This window comes from Protopterus annectens, chromosome 2.part1, assembly GCF_019279795.1.
Source record: "Protopterus annectens isolate FY-2018-M chromosome 2.part1, PAN1.0, whole genome shotgun sequence".
NCBI classification, from domain to species: Eukaryota; Metazoa; Chordata; order Ceratodontiformes; family Protopteridae; genus Protopterus; species Protopterus annectens.
In genome coordinates, this window is record NC_056729.1 from 379,236,062 (window position 1) to 379,261,389 (window position 25,328).

The window sequence follows — 25,328 nt, forward strand, 5'->3', positions numbered from 1 at the left end:
CCCTAAACTCTGAAGTTCTGCTTTTATTCTTCTTCTCCACAAGGGAGGCAAAAACCTAATATTTCAAACTTCCACCTTATAGCTCTTCTCTCTCCAATCTCCACCATCCTATAAAAATGCATCCACCTCCAACTTATGCCTTTTCTGAATAAAAACCAACTTCTTACCCCTACTCAACATGGCTACCAACCAGGACATAGCACCATAACAGCTCTACTCTCATTCTTAGAAACTGTCAATCAAGCTCGAGATTCTGGGAACTTAGTATCCACAGTGCTCCTAGATTTCTCTAAAGCATTCAATACTGTTTCCCATAAGCACCTTCTAAGTCACCTCTCAAACCTAAATCTCTCCTAAAACACTCTTTCCTGGTTCTCAAGCTGTCAGATAGATCTCAGGCTGTGAAATGGAAAAAAAGACAACTCACCTTTCTTTCCCACCCGTACCAAAGGAGTCCATCCTTGGACCAGTGCTGTTTAATATCTTTATCAATAACTTTCACTCTGCTATTCCTAATGCCAAAGTCATCCAATATGCAGATGACTCTATACTTCTCTGCTCTACCTCTAACCTCCCTGAACTTCTATCTAAAACTCAGACTGCCTTTTCAACTACTGAGATCTGGATGCATCAAAATCACTTTTCTCTCAATGCTAACAAATCTAAAATACTACTATTCACACCCTCAAACTATTCACACCCTCAAAATATTTCTCTTTTGATAAAAATTCCCTCCAAGACCTTAGTCAAAACAACTTTCCAATCGAAGTTGTTCCCTTTGCCAAACTACTCAGTGTAACTATAGACGAACACCTCAAGTTCGACATCAATATTCAGCAAAATATAAAGAAAACCCACCAAAAACTAGGTATGCTATACAGGAACAAACACTTCCTCTCTACTTTTATCAGGCATACTCTGGCCTCCTCTTACCTGCTTCCCTCCATTCTGTACGGTGCCCCTCTACTAACTAACCTATCCTCTTCCATCACTTCCAAACTTGAAAGTAGTTATAACAAAATTGCCACCAAAGCCAAACATTCCACTCATCACTGTGTTACCCTCCAACCCCTCGACTGGTTAGAATTCACAAATTACCTGGACTTCCTCCAGCTCACTACAGCACACAGACTAATATTTAATCCAACCAAATGCCCCGCTCTAACATCCTTCCCCCATACACCCCAAAATAGAACTCTCAGATCTGAACACCAAAACTTAATTACTGTCCACAAACCTAAACGTCCTGCTGGACTTCTCCTCTCCTTCTCCTTATGGTAAGAAATGGAACTCTCTCCCTTCCACACTAAGGACAATGTCAAACACAAACAACTTCAAAACTCAGCTTTAGTCCGACCTCTCCTCCAAATGGAAATGTAAATGCATTCTTTTAACAAAAGCCCCTGGGAGGGTATCCTCCTGAGTTCCTAAGCACCTTATAGCTGGCTCTAACCTTCTATAGCTAATTCCCATATGATCTCTCACACACTGTAAATATTGTAAATAGCTTTTGACTTTAACTGTGTGAATTTGTTAAAATGTATCTGCATATTTTTCCACTATGGGCAATATTGCTCACACTGTGTATTTGTACTTATACTCTTATTTTTATTGGACTGCTACCTTTACTATAATCTGTTTCATGGAGCTTTTCTCCCCGGCCCTCCACTGAAAACGGGCTCTCTGGCCCCACTGGACTTCCCTGATAATCAAACTGGAAATAAATGAATAAAATAAATAAATATTTAAAATCTGTTCCTATTTTTGGGCCTTTGTCTCACAGTATTTTAGACTTTGTCCAGATTGCGTGTGCTAAGAGGTATGTTAGGGCTGGTGCCTATCAACCAAGCACATGCTATAGCAAAATCACCACCATTTTCTCTCCTGCAAAGAATTTTTCACCTGCATACTTAAACATGCACTCTTATACAGTTGCTTGATGGAATCTCCGTCTATCACACCCATTTATCTGCATCGCAGCTCCGGGATAGATTCTTTTTTTTAATTGGGATCAAAAGCTATGTGTTGCCACCCTACAGGTGTTTTAAAAGAAGGCTAGTGATAAGCAGTACATCACATGCATGGATCAAAAGGTCGGAAAAAAGTTGTAAAATGCTTTACAGGGTACCTAAAAGTACATGGTTTCTGGGACCTTAGCAACCCTCAGACCTGAGGCCTAATTTTATTATATTTAAAAAAAAAAAAAATACACAGATCCTCAGTAAAGGCGATCTGTTTCTCCAGGAAATCTTCTAGTCGGCCTTGGATATACATGGTATGTGTGTGTAAGTATACATACATGATTACGTCTATGCATATAAATACACAGAGGAAAAATAGCTAGCTAGATAGATACAGATACAGATATACATGTGTTTACATGTATGTAAACAGCACTGCAATTATCCATACTGAAAAAAATGCAAAAAACCCGCAATGTTTAAAAATGCTTACATATGTCTGATCAGATCTAGCAGTACCTACCTTCCTTACAGTCATGTCTGTTCTCATGCAGCACAAATCCATTACGACACTGGCATACGTAACTCCCTACAGTGTTGATACAGTCATGCTGGCAGCCACCATTGTCCTTGGAGCACTCATCTTTGTCTGCGAACAGTTAAAGAAGACATGTATGACATGCTGTTACATAGCTGTATCATTTTAATGTTTACTGCACAGAAAGTAAATGAAGGCTATTCATGGCATGCCTGCATGTCCAGACAAGGGTATATTAAGGAAGTGGAGATTCTGACATAACCATTTCCCTTGACTTGCCTTAGTTATACCCATTCATTACCATGTATCCTACAACACTGTACTTTCAGTTATTTAAAGATGAATGCCAGTTTACATCAGCCTTCTGCTGCTTTGCATCACCATTTCCACATCCAGTTCATTGTTTTTTAAATGGTGAAACAATCCACACCAGAAGGTTTCTCTGAACATAATAAACTATTTGCACTGCAAATTAAAATCTTAGTAAAGAACTGCATTTTGCGATTTTTATATGCAGAATGTTAAGCTCAGCACAGTTTGGTGATGAGAAACTAAACAGAATCAATTAGAACTTTTTCAGGTTTTAAACAGATAAACTAATACTGCACCAGCTTTGAATGAACTTAGCTCAAATCTAGTAGAATTGTAGTTACAAATGTGTACTAACAGAAAAACTTTTTTGAAACAGATTTTTGTAAACTGGCTTTCAATCATCATTTTAGTTTTAATGAATCTGGACACATCTGAACATTAAGTAAAACTGCATTGCAAACTACATGTTGGTTTATACATATGTCACAGATTACAAGCAACCACTTAGCAGACATTTCTGATTATTAACAACTAATCCTTTGTAAGAGGTTTTTCTGTATTAGAAAAGAAAAGCAGAGGTTAGCAGAGGAAATGACCTGAATTAACAGCCAGTGCATTCAATGCAAGGGGAAAAGCCAAACTACATTAGGAAGTACTCGTTCTAATGTTGGGTATCAGCATTCTTCCCCTTTCTGGCAGCTGCCAGTTGAAAGCAGGGCGGCTGTTCAGTCCATTAAATCAAAACTGGCAGACTGTTCTTGACAAATGAAATGAATGCAATGCCTTGTCACAAAAACAGCATTATTCTTTCAGCATGCACTGGAGTTAAAAGCAGCGTTCTTTTAAATTCTTGAAAGCCTGAAAAATAAATCCATGGAAATCTCTCAACTCCGTTCCTTGTCTGACTGTATGTTTCTCAGCCTCAAAAGTGCATCAGCTACAACTTGCCAATTTTCATTCCTCTGGAAACATGGATACAAAAAGATGCAAAATGAAACACAGTTCTTTCTATTCTAGTGGAAAATTAAGTCATGACACACCCACCTGGAATATTTACCAAGTCACTTAACCCAGAGTGCATGTCAAAACTAGAAATGTTGCTTAACTAAAGATATGAAGGCACAATGTGGGTGTAACAAAAAATGGCCATTAGCATCATTTGTTAAACAAACCCTCCCAAATGATAAGTCATGCTGAATGATTCACACATACTCAACAAATCCATTATTTTAAACATCTAGCTCAGTTCCATCAATATTTTATTCACTTTATTGCAGGAACTAACTTGCCATTAGTCTGATGGAACACCACTGCATATACTCAGCATGCAAGACGAGAGGGTTGTGATAACCAAAATTATAGGAGCATCCCTATGTTCACATACTTTTCTCTCTCTGATCTGCTGGGCTGTTACAAGACAAGCAATTGGTGACCAAGCAGCTCAAGAAATTAAGTGGCCACTGTGACAAAGGGAGATACTGCCAGCCCAGCTATCTGAAATTTTGTAAATAATTATACGTTATTTGTGAACATCAGCATGATTCACTGTATTAGAACTGTATGTCATGTGTACATCAAACTAGGTTTGTACAGACACGTGTTGAAAAGATATTTTATAAAGTGCTTGTGTTTAAAATGTAACCACAGCATGCCCTACTAGAACAGAACAGAAATGTACATGCACTACTGTAACTGTTTAAACGTATATATTTTAACAGTGGAAACTGGAATGCAGGAGGTTAACTTCAGAAAAATAGCTGAAATTAAATTACTTTGTGGCAGCAAGAAACAGAATATCTAAAACTATGGAGCCTTCCGTATTCTCTCTAAGGTGAAATAATTACAAGTCTTGAAATGTGAAGGAATGTAATTGTTTTATGACTTCCAGCATCTGCCAAAGATCTGAGGTCTATGTATTTTCACAGGTATATGCTAAATTCTGCCAGATTCCAGCAGTTGGGGGGGGGGGTTCCCCTGGGATAGAGTCAGATGACAAGAAATGAGGTCATTCTGCAATCTATCCCAGCAGTAATATTAATTTCAGAACTCTCTGAGAGAGAGAGATAGAGAGAGAGAGAGCATTCTGTATTCTATCTTGGACTTGAAAACAACAACAAGAACCATTTGCCACATCTGCCTTGCTGTAATAGTAAGTTACTAGGGAATAGTATAATTCTCTTAGATATAGTTAGGAATATAGCAAAGCTTAGTTTAGATATTTTTACTTATTTATTTGAGGCTGTCCTGCAATGTTGTTTTAAATATTTCCTGTGATTTTGAACTCTGATGTCACTGTGAATATATATTGAGTATTTTCTTGTTCTTTTATTATTTATTATTAAATATATTTAAGCCTTTCACTGTGGCTGATCTTTGTAGCGATGTTTACGTTTTGAGAGTACTTGCATATTTATTTGGTGACACTGTTTGGGCCACTCCTAATAGCCTTGCTCTTGGTCAAACTACCATTTGTATTAATATTACACAGGAAGATATGACACCCTTTGTTAAGGGCCTTAAAGTAGCTGATAAGGAGCTGGCTGGTGGCAGTGATAGCTACCTTATAGTCTGGGAAAAACGGGGCATAGCTAATAAACCTGTGCCAGGCTCTCCCAAGTGTGTGAGTGTGTGTAAATCAAACCTCAAAGAGTGTGTGTGTGTCAGCTACTTGGGCAGGGACATGAAGCACTGGTTTGACAGAGAGGGTGCTGGAAGTCTTGGATTGGCCACTCAGCTGAGATCTCAGCTCAATAGCTGTGCCAGTGGGGAGTCTTATTGGAGAGTTGGAGAAAGAAGGAGAAACCAGCCACGGACTGACTGTGGTCTTTGTGTGCTTTTAAGGGAAATTTCATTTGATGCAGAGCACTGCATTGTGAATGCACTTGTCATCCTCCCAGTGTATGTCCCCCACTAGTGCCAGTGGTAAGGATTGAGGCTCCTTGATTATGAGTCCAGTGGTAGGGCATCATAGTCACAACACTTTTGTCCTCCTGAAAAATGTTTGAAAAGAAAGTCTGGCCGGTGGTATGGAAATAAAGAATATAATAAAACCACAGAGAAAATATACATTGCTCATCGCCAGTACAGACTTATTAAGCAAATTTCTGCTATAACAACATTTCTCTGGAATGTCAGCACCCAGTGGCAAGCTTACAGAGGTTTTCTGTGTGAATTCACAAATGAGGCAGTGACATTTTTACTGTGTAGTCAGGGTACAGAAGTAACAGGGGTATGCATTCTGGCACAAGTCTTATGTGAGTGGCACACTCAAACATGACTCAGGACAGTAATAACTCATCTGTGAAATTGAGGAATGGAAGTAAATCAACAGGCAATATCTTCCTTCAGTGTATTAAATGTTCTGCTTACTATGAATACTGTCTGCATCAAGTTGGCTATTTCTGAGACCTCAGTGCCAAGTCAGCTACTTTCTAAATACAGCCAACTTGAAAATGTTTAACAGTTTCTACTGTCTATCTTCTGAGCTTAATGGAAAAAAAAGCTAAATGGGAACTGCATTTGTTAAGTGTACTGAACAAAAGAAGCAAACATTTAAAAGCTGTAACCAAGAAAGGCATAGCTATTTTTTTATTGAATGCAGGCAGGAAAAAAATGCAGTGACAATATATTAGTATGCACAACTACTTAACATAACATTAAAAACAAAGAGAACAAGAAAAAAAGCATTACACAGCATTCAGAAGTGTGATACACAATCCGAAGAACTACATAGCCCAGATGAGCAGCACATGAACTGCATCTGTTTCAAGGAAATTAAAAGCTTAAAAGACAGGGAAGTCTTTCCAGTTTTCCTATTAGGACATTCCCACTGAGCTGTTAGTAAAATGAGAACAAATGTTTTGCAGTGATGAGTCAAAAACATTTGTAATGCCACCAGTAAGAAATCAGTCTCCCAGTTTTGAATGGATTCTTTATTTTAGTTCCCAAAAGTGAGAAAAGATCCATTCCCAGTAAAAAGTTAAGAGTCCAACCAATCAGAGGACAAGTGGTCGTACCTCTGAGACTCTCAGAGGCCACCATTCTGTCCACAATACGTACTCGGCCTGAAGTGGTAACCTGCATCAAGTCCTTGCAAGATTCAAAAACAAAAATTTTCTCTTTACAGGAAGCTTCTTTGTCTGTGAAAAAAAAATGCACCAAGACAGCACTACATGTGAATGCACATTCCAACACTAATTAATAAAAATATATATATATTTTTAAATTCTTTGTACAAGAATAAACATTTTATCAGGAAAAAACATCACTGAAGCAAAGTCCCATGCCACCCAAAAGACAAAAAATCAACTTTTAAAATTACAGATGACAGATGACCAACAGAGAAAAAAATCAGTCTGCGTTCACAGGAGACTAGTACAGAAAATCCAAAAATGGTACCATTTCAGCATTAAACTAGTAATGAAAGCACCCTGTGTTTAACCAGTGTGTAGTACTTCATATAACCTTATTTCTATAACCCATATTCAGTAATCTCCTATCAAAAATTAATATGTAGCAGCATACTTTCTCCACCTCACACTGATTCTTATAGGGATGCTTCAGTCACAATGTGCTTTCTGAGTGCTGTACCTTAAGCTATGCTACTTTTATTTTAAGTGATTACTACTTATTATTAATAATTCTGTACTGCAGTATACAGATTACACTGATATTAGATCAAACAGAATAAAAATGGGGTTTTCTCCAACTAACTGACCTATGTCCCAGCTTTCATTGCCTTTTCTAAATATCTCTTTACCAATGGATTTACTACACTGGTCCTATGTCAGTTGTTCTTGCCGGTTCTTAATTATGTTAGTTATATAAAAGAAACTACTTATGGGGTTAGCTTACAATCAGTAATAACTTCAAAAAGGTAATCACAGTTCAGCATTTAATATGTAATTTACATCAAATTAGCTTGTCATTCTTGCAGTACATTTTTTACCATTACTAGACTTTTCAAAGAAGTGCTTACAAATTCCAGAATTAGTTATCCTCTATCATCCCAGTTGTGGCAGTAAATGAAAAAACCTTTTGTGATTCAGAATGCTTCTCATTGTTAATATCTGTTGACTCATTTGGTATACACATCTTGGGTTGGATTCTAAAACAAGTTATGTTTGGCTAGTCTTGTTTGACAGTTGGCTTAGGGGATTAAGGAGCTGTTAAAAGAGCTGTTTCCTGTGGTCCAGAGGTGCAAAGTTTGATTTCCTTAGCCTCCATTACCTAACTGTGTGACAAGTCTGAGCAAGTCACTTAACCAGACACCACTCCCAGGCTGAGTATGAAAAAGGGTCCATGGAGATCAGTGCTCTAACCAGGTAAACAAGAACAAATAAAACAAAACATGGCTTCTGGGATTCCTTAAGCTGAATAGGCTAGTAAGGAATCATGGGAGCCTCTTTCTAAAATTCTGTAATCTTTGTTGTGGCTACCACACTGCAGCACTTTGAAATTTGGCTCTGGCGATGAATCAGCATCAACTTCAATTTTTCCATTTTGTACATAGATCAGGGTGTTACTTCATCAGAGATCAAATCACTTGGAGGCAATGTCAAAATCATGGTCTGAAACTAAATGCCAAAAAATGCATTTGGAAATCATCTACCTCGGGGAGCTACCACATTGACCGTGTGCCCCTAAGAGTTGACCCAGTTGTTTAGGATTTGGGAACTTATGTGGACAGTGATCTTACAACAATAGAGACATGTTGGTCAAAAGTAAGAAAGTCCCTCTATATTACACAGCTTATAAAACAAAGGGATTGTGTCTAAACCTAGGGGTGTCATTGTCCTCCATTACTCAGACTTTATTAGACCAGTCACTGAATATAATGCCCCCTTTGGCATCTATCTGTCCAGACACATGCAACAACTGGAATGCTCACAGAGATACCTTAGTAAAAGGATACAAGGCCTGAACAATGTGTTCTACATGGACTGACTCAAAGCCCTGTTACTATACTTGGCATCCTACAGACTGAGAGGTAACTTGTGTCTGGCATACAAGGCACCCTCAGATGCATTACTGATGGATGTACTATACCTCAACAAGCCCAATGACATCATAAATACTTGAACTAGGGATCTAAATCTCTTCCTCACATCACCAGAATGATTTGATGAGATATATATATTTTGTTGCTGTGGAATAGTGTCCCCAGCTACATACAGCAATGTTCATCCCTGTCCATTTTTAAACACAACTTAGATCTATGGATGGGGAAAAAAAAATTAACCTAGGACTGCCCCCTATACCACTAATGGACAGCGGCACCTAAATGCTTCATCCCATGCATGGATCCCCTCAAATTATCTAAGGTATTATCCCATTTATTCTCATTAGGGGTAATATAAAATTATCGACCATCGGATGGGTAAGGTGGGATAGGTTATTTTTAGCACAAAAATGGAAATTGGCTTGGCTTAAAATGGCCGCAAGGGCAGTTAACCTACTGCTTACCTATGAACCTATGTCAGTGCAAAACTTGCAGAGCATTACTGTTGCTGCCCATCTGTATGAAATGGAGGGATAAACCCTGACTATGATCCAGATAACCAGTGTTCAGTTAAAAACACAAGTGCTAGAGAAGCCAGGAAGTATACAGTGAATGTGAGGATCTGACAGTAGCTCACCCATCCTGGTGAAAGGCTGTGTTCTGGTTAGCAGCAATGCTGTTATTTCCTGGATGGGGAGTGGACAGCAAGTAACATACAAGCTTAAAAGCCAAACAGCTGGAACCAGGAAAGAAAAACAAACTCCAAAAAAGGCACTCTCCCTTTGTAGCTTGAATCCAAGTAGCAGCAAAAAACAAATAACTCAAAAAAATAAAAAATGATATTTATTAATTAAGCACTTTCTTTTCAATACATTGAAGAGGTTTCTAATGTATTGAAACAAAAGTGCTTAATTAATAAATACAGGAGAAAGTACAGTTGTGTAAAAATGTTACCATAATGGTAGATGCCCGTCTCTTCACTGTTGCAGTATTCATTACATTAGGGATCTCCTGCCAAGAGTGGCCCAACATCCGTCCAGTGTACCAAAATCTTTAGTTTGCTTTAAAGTATGCTGTACACCATACATATGCTCCTTGCGTAGAGTAGGGCATAAAGGTGGCATCCAGATGTACCATTGTCAGAACTGAGAGACCCAGTAGGAATGCCAGTCCAAGGAAAAGAAAGGTAATCGGTACATCCAGAAGAGAAATGGACCAGGGGAGGAGGGAGGGAGTAAATGCTGCAGCAGTGAAGAGAAAAACATCTATCCTTATGGTAAGATGTTACACAAATGTACTATTTCCTTACATTTCACTGTTGCAGTATTCGTTACACTAGGGAGTGTGCCAAATTTCAGGAAGCAGAGATGGAGAAGGAAGGACCAGCAGAGCCCTCCAGGAAGACATGAAGGATGGTCCTAGCAAAACCAGCTCTAGCTCTGGAAATTCCATCTAACTTGCAGTGCTTGGTAAAAGTATGCACATAAATCCAGGTAACTGCCTCAAGAATAGAGTTAGTACCTACACCCTTGAAAAAAAAGCACCAGAAGAAGCCACAGCTCTAGTAGAATGAGCCTTAACAGAAGAAGGAAGGCTCTTACCATGAAAGGAATAACAAAAAGAAATGGCTTTAAAAATCCAAGAATAAATAGTTTGCTTGGATGCAGCCAATCCTAAGGACCTAGAATGAATGGAAACAAAGAGCTAATCAGATTTACGAAAAGTAAAAAACCAAAAGTAACCACAGTGTAAATTATAACTAAAAAAGTCCAAAATATACACTGTGAAGCAGTAGGAAACACTTTCAGTCAGCCAAACTCTTCAGTCCAAGCTGTTTTTATTCTTCCAACATACAAAGACAAAGATTGAGAGCTTTCATCCCCTAAACTGGGGACTGCATCAGAATCTAACTGCACTCTATAGTACAGCCTTTAAATACTGTTAAAAATGAGTGATGTTATCACCCTTCACAATCCTTTGAGGATACAAATACCTTAATGTTGAAATGAAATGCATTACAAACATCTTTTGACACGAGAACATTTTAACAAACATGATTTATAAAAAAAGAACATTTCAAATTCCAAAACATTCATCAAATGTAAGCTTAAAATTTGTTTAAGATAAAGAAATCAACCACATTTTATCCATTGACTTGCTTTAAAACATATATATACTGAACAGTTGAACCACCCAGTCAGTTGTTGGGAAGGAACCCACTTTTGTATACAAAACAACCTAATCCAAGGGGGTTCTTGCTCTGGTTCCCAAGCTCTACAACTCTCATAGTTATCTTCCTATGAGCCTATCTAAGCTCTCAACAATTTCTGTAGCTTCTCTCTAAGCTCTCACCTCCTACAGCTACCCTCACACAGCCCAACCTTGTAAATATTGTAAATAGCATTCTACCGCTGATGTGTGTATGTAAAGCGTATTTACATTTTCTTAAAAGGTTTGTATGTAAACTGTTTCCACACCTAACCCATATCTGTTTTCCTCAAATAAAACTGTGTGATCCCTACCTTCAAGCTTAATTAATTTAACTATACATGATACTGAAAGCATTTATGAGTAACTATTCTACATAAGATCTTTAATATTAACTATGATTTGTATCTAAATTGTATAATGCATCTTGGAGCTTTTCTCCCCAGGCCCCCATTGAAAATGGGTCAATTCGGCCCAGTGGACTTCCTCGGTAATCAAATTGCAAATAAATAAATAAAACTGGGCTCAATTTAAAAGGGGCATTTGAACTTACTAACAAAAGTCAGGTAGTGGATAATACTGGTACAACAAGATGTGGTGCTTGTGCACAATGCACGTTCATACAAGCTAAGAATATGGTAACCCTACAAAACATTTTGAAGTCTATGGTTTTCTTTGAAAAAGGAAATTGTCATATATCAGGGGTAATATATCTGGCAGCTTGTAAAACCTGTCCAGCTTACTACATAGGCAAGACAGAAAGCCGTCTTAGGGACAGAATATAAGAGCACCAATACCAGATTGCCACAGGAAATATAACTAATGCTCTATATAAACATTCATTAGTATGTGCAAATTTTGTTCAATTTTTGTTTGGTATTGTGGAGTGAGTAAGACCAAAGCCTAGAGGGGGAGATTACAGGAATTATATAGAGGAAAGGGAAATTAAGTGGCAAATAAAACTAGCTGCAACCCATGCACTAGGTCTTAATGAAATGGTATCCTTAAAACCAATATTAGTGAGGAAAGCTACCTCATAAGTACTGTGTATCTTAGTCTGTGTGTGTGTGTGTGGGGGGGGGGGGGTCAACTATTCAGTATATATATATTTTTTAAAGTAAGTCAAAGGATAAAATGTGGTTGATTTTTGGACTTTTTTAGATTTATGAAAAGTCTTAGTCTTATCCAAATAAAATTTCAGTTATCTATGCACATCAAATGTGTGCAGCACCTTCTCACTAGCAGATTGTGGAGAAGGGAAGAAATGAGAATATTAATAGAATGGTTAAGAGTCAAAACCATTCACCACCTTGGGCATGAAAGGAGGATTAGTATGAAGGGACATCCTGTCTTTATGAAACAACAAAAAAGGAGGACAAGCCATAAGGGCTTGAAGCTCAGACACCCACCTGGCAGAACTAAGAGCTAACAAAAGTGCAGTCTTCCAAGAGCAGTGTTGCAAGGAAGGTGATGCTACAGGCTCAAAAGGAGGCTAGGTCAATTTTTCTAAAACAAAATTAAGATCCCAGGGAGGAAGAACAGGCTTCCTGGGAGGCCTAAGATGAAGGACTCCTTTAAGGAATTGTTTAGCTTCAAATCTAGAAGCTAAAGGAGGTAATAAAGGCAGACAAGCAGAAACTGCCTCAAACTTTAACTCCTACCTCATAGAATCCATAAGTAAGTTAAGTCCTATCCCCACTAATTCTAACACTAACACCCCTCCAGATCCCCTCGCTACCCAAAATTCTGACACCTTCTCCCTTAAACCAATACCTAACAGCTATATTAAATCTTTACTTCGCAAACTCCTGCTCTGTATCTGCAGATAATCTATCTCCAACTAGCTGCAGACTCTATAGCCCTCCCACTCTCTATACTAATTAATCGGTCTATCACTGAATCTAAGTTTCCATTTATTTGGAAAAAATTCTATACCCTACCCATTCATAAATGAGGAAACTCCATTGAAATCTCCAATTTCAGGCCCATTGCCATCCTCTCACCTCTCTCAAAAATACTTGAAAAATGTGTGCATACACAAAGTCATGGAATACTTACTTCTGGATAATCTGCTTATCCCTACACAACATGGCTTTTGTCCTAAGCATAGCACCACTACTGCCCTATTGTCCCTCATCAATACTATTTCTCAGGCCAGAGACAACAATAAACTGGTGTCACGCTTATTCCTTGATCTCTCTAAAGCATTTGACACAGTATCTCACTCCTTTCTTCTGGACAAACTCACTAACCTTAATTTCTCTTCCTCTACTACTGCCTGAATTTCTAGCTACCTCTCTGACCAACTACAGTCAGTAAAATGGCTCTCAGCCCTCTCCCCTCCACTCCCCATCAAAATGGATGTTTCTCAAGGATCTATTCTTGGATCACTACTTTTTAATATATTTACTAATCTACTGTATACCTTCTGTCCTCAGTGTACTCTCATCCAATATGCTGACTCTACTGTCATCACTATTGCTGATACCCTGTCTGACTTGCATTCCATGACTCAGAAATCCTTCGTCTCTGTTGAGACCTGGCTTTCTCACAACCAGCTAATTCTGAATGCTAAAAAGACTAATCTCTTACTTTTTCTCCCTAAAAACCTGAATAACCTCAAATCCACTTTTACCATTCAGTCTCTACATAATACACCCATCTTAGTCGAACCCTACACTAAACTTCTAGGGGTTACAATAGATGACCAACAGAAATTTGATCTGCATATCAACAGTTGTATAAAAAAAAAACATCAAAAACTTGGCCTCTTATATAGAAATAAAAAGTTACTATCCAACAAGGCTGAAGTTTCACTGTCTCATGCCTATCTCCTACCTAGTCTACTGTACAGCTCTCAGATCCTCTCTAACCTCCAAATCACCCTCCTAACTAAACTAGAAAATACCTATAACAAAGCGGCTAGATTTGTCGCTAATCAAAGTTATAGATCTCATCACTGTCTCTCTTTAACACACTTGGTTGGAACTACCCCACTTGCTTCTCCTCTCTGAGTTTCAGATTATCCACTCTGATCTATATCAACCATCTTTCTGCCCTAGTTTGACTCCTCTAATCTATTCATATATTCCTTCCAGGTCTCTCCGAAGTTCAGACTAAAACCTATTATACAACTATAAACCTAAGAGCAAAATTGGTCAAAACCTCCTTAGCTACCACCCTTTTATCTCCTGGAACAAACTCCCACTGGAAATTCAATCCCTTAAACAATCACATGTCTTCAAATCAATGGCTAAAGACTACCTAAAAAGCCACTGGTTATGTCACTGTACTCACCTTCCTTAAACTGTCATCCCCTCCTATTTTTTAGTACCCTGCCAACCACATACTGGCTCCTGCCACTTTTAGAGCCATCTATCTACCTCCTCTTATTTGGGTTTTTGCCTCTTACTCCTTCTTACAATACCCTTACTTATTTCCCATCTACATACTTTCTCTTATTATAACTACCTGGTTATATCAACAACCTTTCCCCCTTTTTTCCTTTCATGTTCATATATTGTATATGTAATGAAACTCTGTTCACCCTATTTTTCTAGAATGTACTCTTCTCAACTCAGAATTTTTATATTTTCCTTAAGTACTGTCAAAGTCTTATTGCTTACTAATTGTTTTACTATTTAAATCTTAAATGTAAATATTGTGGAGCTTTTCTCCCCGGGTCTCCACTGAGAAAGGGCTATCAGCTCAGCCAGACTAAACCGGTCAACAAATGTAAAATAAATAGCTGACTAGTGGGTCTTAACAGAAAAATAAGCCAACTCAGCACCGAGCGGTTCACACAGACAACAGAGAACTAAAGAAACATCCACAGAAATGGGTCCAGGTTATGAGAAAGACACAAAACAGAAAGCCTCTTCCATATGGATAAATAAAACCAAACCAATCCTAATACGAATAAGTGGATAAAAACATTGTAAGAATAGTAAAAATCCACCAAGGCTTGCACACAATCACATACCCAGTTGCCATTGTGATTGTGTGCAAGCCTTAGTGGATTTTTACTATCATTTGGATAAACAGGATTTCCTAGTAGTGGGTTTCCTGGCCTCTCGCAGGATCCTAAGCATGTCCTCAGAAAAAAAAGGTGTCTATGTGGAATCAAAATCTTATCACCCACAATGTCAGTTGAAGCATGGATGGGTGGGGATGGATGACAGATCCATTGTCTTGTGTGAGTGGGTCCATCCTGTGAAGTAACTTGTGATGATTGCCCTTGGCTAAAAGCAGAAGAGAAAACTAATGCTGTCTTGGCCAAAAGACAGTCATCAACAAGATTTTGGGAGCATCCTGTTGAATTTTGAACAGGACTTTTGGAATGAGGGGAAGGGGAGGGAAAGCATAAAGAAATATGCCCTTCTAAGAAAAAGAGAGGGCATCCACCTTCCAAACCAGACAACCTAGGACTCTGGCACAAAATATATGTCTGTTCAGAAGGGAAGCAAAAAGATCCATTTGAGGAGTTCCCCACTGGTGGACAATGTCCAAAAACACATTCCTGTGAAGCATCCATTCATTGAATTGAGTTATGGACCTGCTCAGAGCGTCTGCCACAATGTTTTGACCTAAAGGAATGTGTACTGCCTGAAGAGCCACTTGGAGCTGGATAGCTAGTTGCCACAATAGGAGAGCCAACCGATAAAGAAGATAAGACCTTGCCCCCCCCCCCCCTGTCTTTTGACATACCACATTACTGTAGTATTGTCTGTAAACACCTTGAGAGTTCCTGGGGAGAAAGGAAGATGAAAGGCTTGAAAAGCCAGCAGATGAGCTCTCGTCTCCTTGATGTTGATGTGGTCTTTCTGTTGAACAGGCAACCAGACTCCTTGCACCTTTAGGGAGCCAAAAGCAGCTCCCCATCCCACATCTGAGGTGTCTGTGAACAGTTCCTGGGAGGGAAGAGGTGGATGAAAAGTGAGCCCTGGTTGTACAGTCAACTGCTTAATCCATCACTGAAGTTCTTGCTTGAGACAATGGAGAAGAGAAACTAAGAAATCGAGGGGATGTGACTGCTGAAGCTAAGATAACTTTAGAAATCACTGAAGTTTTCTCATGTGGAGTTTAGTAAAAAGGAGCATAGAGATGGTGGAAGCCATGAACCCCAAAGCTCTCAGAAATTCTCTGAGGTCAGCAGAAGAAGAGATTGAAAAAAGGAAATGAGAGTTAGGGCCTTGGGAGGAGGCAGGAATGCCAGCATAGGAAAAGTCTGGATCCTGCACCCCAGAAAGACATGATCCTGAGAAGAAGTCAGAAAGGACTTTTTGAGACTTATAGTGAACCGCAGGCTCTGCAGAAGAGAGACTACAAAGTGAAGATTTTGCAACAAGATTTCTGGAGAGAATGCCTGAAACAGGAGGTCATCCAAGCAGGGAAAGCCAACTGGATTCACTGTTGTGCAGTGTTCTTGAATGAAAATGCCCTTGGTGTACCTACATATACACTATTCTTTTCGAATTTGTTCCCTTATTAACATACATTAAAGTACTTAGAATTTAAGTTATTATAAAAAGAAAATATGTAAACTTAATTTCCTTGAAGAAGCTATTATTCTGTTACACACAGCACAACATATTCAAACAGCTGTCCATACTAAATTACATGATTTTTGAGTGCATTTTTAGTTAAACAGGTATTGATGTCATGCAGTCATTTACAACACCTACAATTCAAATGAATAATGGAATAGCTACTATACAAGCGACATGTACTGACCTAATTACTCAAAGAAATGTCTAACAATTCAAGCAATTTTATATCTATTCTTTAACAGTATTTAAGTAGAGGAAATGTGCCACATTTCAATTAAATTAAGTGGATATAACATGAATTCTTTATTCCTACCTGATGTAGATGACATGGAACTTGGACCATGATATTATGGGTTAAAAGAGGACTTCTGCCAAAATATGACACAGAATCACTTTGTTCTCCCTAAGCTGTTTGCAGAAACCTGACCAGGTTGAATAAAGCAAGTTACAAATGGTGTGAAATCCAGTGACTGTAAATGAAGGCAAATAATAGGAACAATGCAAAACTGAAGTCATGTACTAATGATGCCACTGCTTTTTTTATCTTCTACACAAATCTCTGCTTGCTTCATCCCAATTTTTACATCAGATAATTCTTTCTCCTGTGTATCCATTCTATCAAATATACTATTACATTGCATTGCATTCTTCTGGGGCCTTGGCCAATCCAGATGGGACAGGGTATTCACAGACACAGTGTGCAGATGTATGCAACCATTTACTGCAGGATGTCTTGTACACCAGCATCTATCACCCCAGTTCATGAACATGAATCATATCATTGAGTGCCAGCGTGTGATTACTATTCCTTTTTTTGAACAGTGCCTAAGCATACCTAATATGCCACAGTGTACTACGCACTCCTGTGCTCAGGATGTGTAACAGTGCTGCATAACAAGATAGTTATACACAACACAGCAGTGAAACACAGCTTAGTAAAAAGAAGTTATGTCTTACCATAACGTTCCATCTGTATTGTTGATCCTCGTTCAGTCATTATGCATGGGTATCGGTTCCGACCTTGGAACCGAGCCGGCCATTTTCCAAGCTCGTGTCAGCTACAAACTCTTGAGCTAAACTCTTACCCATAATCCCCCTCTCCCTGTTACCTCAGAATGAGTTTGCAAGTCAAAAGAAGGTAGAGGCTACCTCTGGTCAAATAACCTAAGAGAACCGGATGGTGAGATCCACTAGAAGCCACAGGAGGGGGAAGGAGGGAGGGTCGTAATGACTGAACGAGGATTAACAATACAGACGGAACGTTATGGTAAAACATAACTTCTTTATCTGATATTGTTAATCCTCGTTCATTCCTTATGCATGGGACAGAGTCCCCAGCTACCTCTATTCCTGGGAGGCTCTCATGGAAGGACATTCCTGAGCACCATAGAACCAAAAGACGCTCTTCCCCTGGAGGCCAAATCCAATTTGTAATGATCGATGAAGGTATGAGGCATAGCCCAAGTTGCAGCTGCACAGATGTCATGTAAAGAAGCTCTGGCATGAAAGGCAGCAGAAGTTGCCACCGACCTTGTCGAATGAGCTTTTATGGTAATAGGCAATGGGATATTACGTTGTGTGTATAAATGAAGGTCACACAGTCCTTCAACCATCTAGCTAATGTGACCTTAGCAACTGCAGATCCTAATCTAGGTCCAGAATAGGCCAAAAATAACTGGTCAGATTTACGAAAGGACCTAGCCCTGTTTAAGTAAAAACAGATTTGCCTGTTGATATCTAGAGTATGTAGGCAATACTCTCCTCTGTTTGATAGACTGGGAAAGAAAACTGGCAATTCAATGGTTTGATTAATAGACATTTCAGAGATCACTTTTGGCAGAAATGAAGGATTAGTTCTCAAAGACACTCTATGAAAAATCAAGTATAGACTCTTGATACATAAAGCTTGAAGCTCAGAGATACATCTGGCAGAAGTAATGGCGACCAAAAACAAGGTTTTCCGTGACAAATACTTGAGGTCGCAAGAAGAAGCTGGTTCAAAGGGTGGCATTGTCAGAGCTTGTAGAACTAATGATAAATCCCATGGTTGAATAGGTTCTCTAAAAGGTGGCTTCAGATGATTCACACCTTTTATGAAGGTCTTGCACAATTTGTGAGACATAAGAGAGGAATCTTGGACACACTCATGGAAATTAGAAATTGCAGCCAAATGAACTCTAATGGTAGAGGCCGATAGACCCGATTGGAAAAGGTCGACCAGATAGTCTAGTATTATCGACACTGGTGCTGACAAGGGATCTACTTGTTTATCTTTCAGCCAACAGGTAAATCTTTTCCACTTGCTTAGATAAGTAATTCTAGTGGAAGACTTATGAGATGCAATGAGAATGTCACGTACTGGTAAAGAAAGATCATTCTGCCTGGCAATCAAGGGAATTGGAGTAGCCAAGCTGTGAGCTTCAGGCTGTTCAAGTTGGGATGAATCAGGTTCTGTGTGTGTTAGATCAACTCTGGGGTCGGATGGAAAATCCATGCTTAATCTAGTAGGTGAGGCCAAAGGAAGGGGAACCAAATCTGACGGGGCCAATATGGTGCTATGAAGATCACCTTGCCCTTCAACCGATGGGCTTTCTTCAGAAACTGGGGAATGAGAAGAAAGGGTGGGAATGCATAAAGAAGACCCGAGGGCCAATCGTGGACTAGAGCGTCCCTGGGTGACTGTCCCAGAGGGGGAATCAGGGCGAAGTAGTTGCTGTATTTGTAGTTGTTCGGGGATGCAAAAAGGTCACAGCAAGGATGGCCCCAGTGGTGGAAGATCGCCACTTTCAAGGGATTCAGGGACCACTCGTGAGGTTGTAGAATGCACCTGCTGAGTCTGTCTGCTATCACGTTGGAACTCCAGGGAATGTGCGTTGCTAGAAGAAAATGGTTGGTAGCCATCGCCAATTGCCATATTCTCATAGCCTCTTGACAAAGGGGGTAAGATTTGGTTCCACCTTGCTTGTTGATGTACCAGACCACCGCCATGTTGTCTGACTGAATCACAATCGTCCCAGATGGCAGCAGGGGAGGAAATGCTTGCAAAGCCAGAAGCACCGCCCTCAGCTCTAGAACATTTATATGCAGATGGGCCTCCAGTTCGGACCAAGTGCCTTGGACTGTCTGTCCCTGACATAGCCCCCCCACACCCTATCAGGGAGGTGTCTGTGGTCACTGTGGCCTTGGGTTGCTGGGGGGGGAAAGGGCAAGACCATTGTGACAGACTGTGTGTCATCCACCACATTAAATCCTGTTTGCACCTGTGGGTTACTCAAATCTTGGCTGAAAGAGGATGCTGAAAAGGATACCATTGGGTGAGCAGTAGCCATTGTAGAAGCCTCATATGAAACCTGGCCAGGGGGAGAATGGTGATGGAGGCCGCCATGGAACCCAACAGCTGTAGAACAGAGTGAGCTGTGGATTTCTCCCTTGAAAGGATTGGAATCAGTTGTTGCTTTATCCTTAAAATTCCGTGCTCTGGAATGGCAGCTCTGCAGTCCTTTGTGTCCAAGATAACCCCTATGAATTCTGTCAACTGAGATGGGGTGAGATTAGATTTTTGCCAGTTTATGGTTATGCCTAGCCTTTGAGCCTTTGTGCAGCGAGGAGAGAGTATGCCAGGGCTTCTTCCAGTAGATGTCTGGTGGGGGCGGAAATGAGCCAGTCGTCTAGGTATGGAAACACCTGGTATCATTGAAGTTGCAAGTGAGCTGTGACGACTGCCATGCACTTTGTGAACACTCTGGGGGCTGTAGAGAGTCCGAAGGGCAGTACTCTGAACTGGTAGTGACTGGCTCCCACACAGAAGCGCAGAAATCTTCTTGATGGCCTGTCCACTTTTATGTGATAGTACTCATCTTGAAGATTTATCGAGCACATCCAATCCTCTTTTTCCAAGAGTGGGAGGACAGACTGTATTGTGACCATCCGGAATTTTTGTACTCTCACAAACTTGTTCAATAAACTGAGATCCAAAATTGGTCTCCAGTCCCCAGTTTTCTTTGGCACCAAAAATAGTCTTGAGTAGAATCCGGATCCTATCTGGTCTGGACTGACTATTTGGATGACTCTCTTTCTTAGCAGCTTTTCTATCTCTACTGCTGCTTCTTCCTTTTGACTGGGTGGAACGTCGGTAAGGTTTTTTGAAGGGACAGGACAAATATCAAAGGGGATATGATAACCTCTGGTTATGATACTTTGTACCCAAGAATCGGTGGTGATGGTTAGCCAGGCAGAAGGGTAAAAGGAGAAACAACCCCCAACCACCTCCAAAGGAAAGGAGTTGGGCCGCTCTTCAGAAGTACTGGAAGGATTGGCCAGGGAAAGAATCCCTGGAACCCTGGTTACACGGACCCCCTCTGCCCCGAAAGGAGCATCTTCCTTGTGAGTTTCTCCCTCTGCCTCTAGGGGAGAACTCAGCCTGTGTGTCACGGAAAAGACCCTGAGATTTCTTGAACCATATCTTCCCACTCTTTTGGTTTCGGGAGAAAGCACATTGAGGGGAAGAATAATGGACACCTATGGCAGAAAGGGTCTTACCGTCCTGTTCACATCTGGCCAGTGTGCTTTTAACTTTGCGTCCAAACAATGAAGAGGCCTCAATGGAAGTGTTATGAAAGGAAGCCTTAAAGGGTTCTGCAAAATTGCACAAGCACATCCAGGCGTGTCATCTCAAGACCGCAGCTGAACCCGCCGCTCTAGCTGCTCCTTCTGATGTGTGAGATATCAGTCGCATAGAGGAGTTAGATATTGACTGAATGGTGGCCAGCTGAGAGGCCACTTTGTCACGGATCTCATCAGACATGGCACCAGCCAAGGTTTCAGAGAGCTCGGAAATCAGATCACTTTGAAGCCTGATAAAGTGTGCCATATAATTCAGGGACCTGATAGTAAAGGTCGCCGATGCAAAGGTGTGCTTCCCTATCCTGTCCAGGGCCCGGGATCTTTGTTAGACGGATGGACAGTATGGCTTTCTTCTTCTGCCAGATCCTTTTTTGTTGCAGCCGCCACCACCACAGCATCCACAGGAAGACCTTTTGACCAATGGGGATTTGTAGCAGGAGGGGACAAAATCTTATCTGGCCTCCGGGGAATAGCCTCGATGGTGTCAGGAACCTTCCAAGCATGCTGCATGATGAGCCAGTCAAGTTCATCAGCAGGTAGAGTAAACCAGGAGGTAGGGGGCCGGGTGTGAAAAGCCTGCAGGAACACAGACTCCTCAAAGGTCAGATTAGAGGGCTGCCAGTCACCTCTCTGTTTAAGGATTTTGAGGATATCACCGAAGGATACCTCAGAGGGTGACCTAGGGGGTCCTTCCCCCTCATCAAAGTCTGTGTCTTCAGTAAGGGACTCCTTTGTAGAGTCCATGTGCTTCCTCTTACACGAACTTTTCTGGTGGACTTCCTCAGAGGGAGAAGTTGGGGAAGACAGTGGAAAAGGGGTTTCCTGTGGGAATATGTACTGAGGCCCTTGCACCCGGTGTCCGCTAGGTGCAACTCGTGAAACCAGTGTACCAGAGGAGGGCAGGGGGATAGACAGCCCAGTATCACCAGCAGAAGTGAAAGCCTTCTCCATTAGTTGAAAGGCTGGTCCACCTGAAGAGGAGTGAGTGTCCAGGGCAGGGATCACCCCTCCCCTAAGTGGCTCAGCCTGCCAACTCAGAGTCCCCGGATGGCTGTGGGGTAGCAAATTACGCGTGTCATAACTGTCATCCTGGGTCATAGCAAAGCTTTCCTGCCATGAAGGCAACTGTGGTTGCTTAGTGAGATCCCATAAAGGGAACCGCAGAGGGGGAAGACTGAGCTATATCAATGGATTTCAAAGGCAAAGAAGGAGAAGAATAAGAAAGGGTCTTTGGGGATGGGTGATCACCTCCCAAGGAAGGATAGGTCCTGGGGGTTTGGATACCTGTGGCCAAAAGCAATTGATCCACAAGACGCAACACATCGTATTCGGAAAGGCTTCTAGTGGACCTCATGGAGACTGAGGGAGAAACAGGCCTGTCCACAGAAGAGACAAACTTGATGCCCACCTCACCAGTCCGCACCGAGGACTATGGTGCTCAGAGAGACTGGACTACGGGTGTCTGCACCGAGGAAGTCATCGGTGCCGAGGTCACGGTCTGCACTGATCACAAGGATCGGTGCCAAAGTGGATGTCGGTACCGAAGCTGGAACTGACAAAATTGGAGCCAGCAACTGAGGTGTCGGTTCCGAGTAAGGTGTCAGAGCCGACGTGGTCAAGGTCTGCGCCGACTGAGCAGTCGGTGCCGATACAGTAGTCGTAATAGCCTGAACCAAGGAGCCCCTTGGTGCTGATATAGTGAAGGCTGCAGGAGAAGACAGAGCAGAGATCACTAATGGAGCCGAAGGCCTCAGTGCCGAAGGTCTAGGCACCGAAAGCACTGGGGCTGACTGAGTGAGCTCCGGAGTGGAAACTTTAGCCTTTTTAGGTTTTGGTTGGCAGGAGTCCCCAGCCGGAGATGAAGGCAAAGACTTGGCCTTAGTATGAACATCCAAAATTTTCTTATGGGCTCTAGGAGGGGTTGAGGCCTCCGACCCAGAAATAGCCTCTGAAAAGGGAGATTTAAGAAGTCCCTTCAGCAACAACTTGCTTTTTCTTTCTAACAAGGTTCTGTTAGAAAAACATTCACAGATAGTACAGGGCGGGTCAACAGATAAATGGGATGCCCCCAAACAATAAACGCACAAAGTGTGTGCATCAGATGTAGGTAATTTGTATCCACAATCAGAAGACTGTTTAAAACCCGGACTACTTTTCTTATCTGCCATGATAGAAAAAAGGGGTAGTAGAAAGGGTACCAGCAATGGCACAAAAGAATACCCGAAGGTATGAAAAAAAGGAAGATTACCAACGATGGTAGGGGAGAAATACCTTGCGGTAAAAGGTGTAGAGAAAAGAGAAGAAAACTCAAGAAAATTTGGTCGCTAGATGTGATAGGGTAAGAGACAACAAATAGAAACTTTTCTGACAGAAAAGGTTATATAAATGACTATTCTGACAACAAATAACTATACTTAACTCAAGAGAAGCAGCTTGACACAACCGAATGGCAAAGCGGCAAACGAAATCTGAGGTAACGGGGAGAGGGGGATAAATGGGTAAGAGTTTAGCTTGAGAGTTTGTAGCTGACGCGAGCTTGGAAAATGGCGGTCTCGGTTCCGAGGTCGGAACCGATCCCCATGCGTAAGGAATAAATGAGGATTAACAATATCAGATGGTATTTTATGCTTTACTGTGGAGCTACATGCAACTCTGTAATAAGCTACACCATGACCTGCCTGTTACTACTGCACTGTGGTCCACCATCTTATCTATGAGTGATTTACTTTTATGAACGGAGTGAACATTTTTTTAATATGAATCATTCACAGACAAGACGGTGGACTAGGGGTCAATACCATATTATGGTAATGAGGATTCTGGTGTTGTACAAGCTTCCACTGGCTGGAGATCACTAACAGGTGGAGGAAGCAGTTTGCCTGCATCACAGGAGACTTCATTATCAGTATGGCTTTTCTTATCATGCAGTGGAGCTTGTCTGTGCATGGAGTACAGTGCCTGTGCAATGGGGTGAGACAGTGTATGATATCTTACCCTGTTGTGCTACGACTTTTATGAATCACGTCAGATTTTGGTGCAACAGTCTATAGCACACCAAGACTACTTCATGACACAAAATGTTTCTGAAGAGAGCCTCAAAATCAGTACTCAAGTGTGTACTCGAGAAATGTGCTTGGATTAAATGCACTTTTTACCCACCTTCCACTATTCTTGTGTGTGCCATGAAGCATTTACTAGTAGACAGTTTAGAATACTGTTTGTTCCCTAAGTAAGCAATAATGTTTATGCAGCCCGAGGTGTATACTACCAGGACATGAAATTTGAACATGTAGTACTAAGGAGAAGTTTGTGGCTCAGCATAATTTCTGTACTGAAACAGCTTAATTTAGATATAGACCTTTTTTCCACCCACTGAAATCACAGGGTCACTTAAGGCCATTCCCTGCTCATACCTGTTTATTAAATACCAGAAAAAAAAGTAAAAAAAAAAAAAAACTTAGACTACGTTCACAGCTCAAAATGTCTCACCATCCATATGGTCCGTGTAGCTCCTGCTCACACAGACAGCAGTCATCTTATACTGGTGAGGATGCCCCTGCTCAACACAGATGCAAGCTATTTCCAGCCCATTCACATTAAATGTATATTGCTGTTAGTCTAGTGGCAAATACCTTACTCATGGCTGACTAAAGGTACCACATGCACTACCCAGTACAACAAAACTAGACCTGCCCAGTTCTACCCATCATTTAATGGTAATCTTACTGCACATTCCTCCTCTCATTCCCACTGCCAGCCATCGAGTATATACAATATATTATGCCTGTGCACTGTAGTCACATGATGACAAGGCATATGTATGGCTCATGTCTGTGCATTCAAAACATAATTATTCATAGGGCCAGATTCCAAAGTGTAAGTCTGCCTTTATTCCGAAAATCTTGCTCACAGTGTAGCCGACTTATTTTGGTGAAAGGCCTATTTATAAATAAGCATACACTGAGGGCCAGATTCCAAAAGGCCCTTTCTGAGAGCTAGTGGCCATATACACTGAGAACAAGTCCTTTGAAATCAGGACCATGAAATAAATCATATCACCAGTTACAATATAGTAAATTTAATTTGAAAAGCAAATTACGAGTCACACATGCATAATGCTCCACATAATGTGGGCA

The 25,328-nt window shown here is 40.9% G+C and overlaps 1 protein-coding gene across 1 annotated transcript in view; it reads right to left on the bottom strand.

Annotated features, from left to right (window-relative positions):
* TLL1 (tolloid like 1) overlaps positions 1 to 25,328 on the bottom strand; it is a 1,749,881-nt gene that overhangs the window by 197,033 nt on the left and 1,527,520 nt on the right. Inside the window, exon 15 of the mRNA XM_044063452.1 lies at positions 2,485 to 2,610. Coding sequence (XP_043919387.1) covers positions 2,485 to 2,610 — 126 coding nt within the window. The remainder of the gene's footprint in view (positions 1 to 2,484; positions 2,611 to 25,328) is intronic.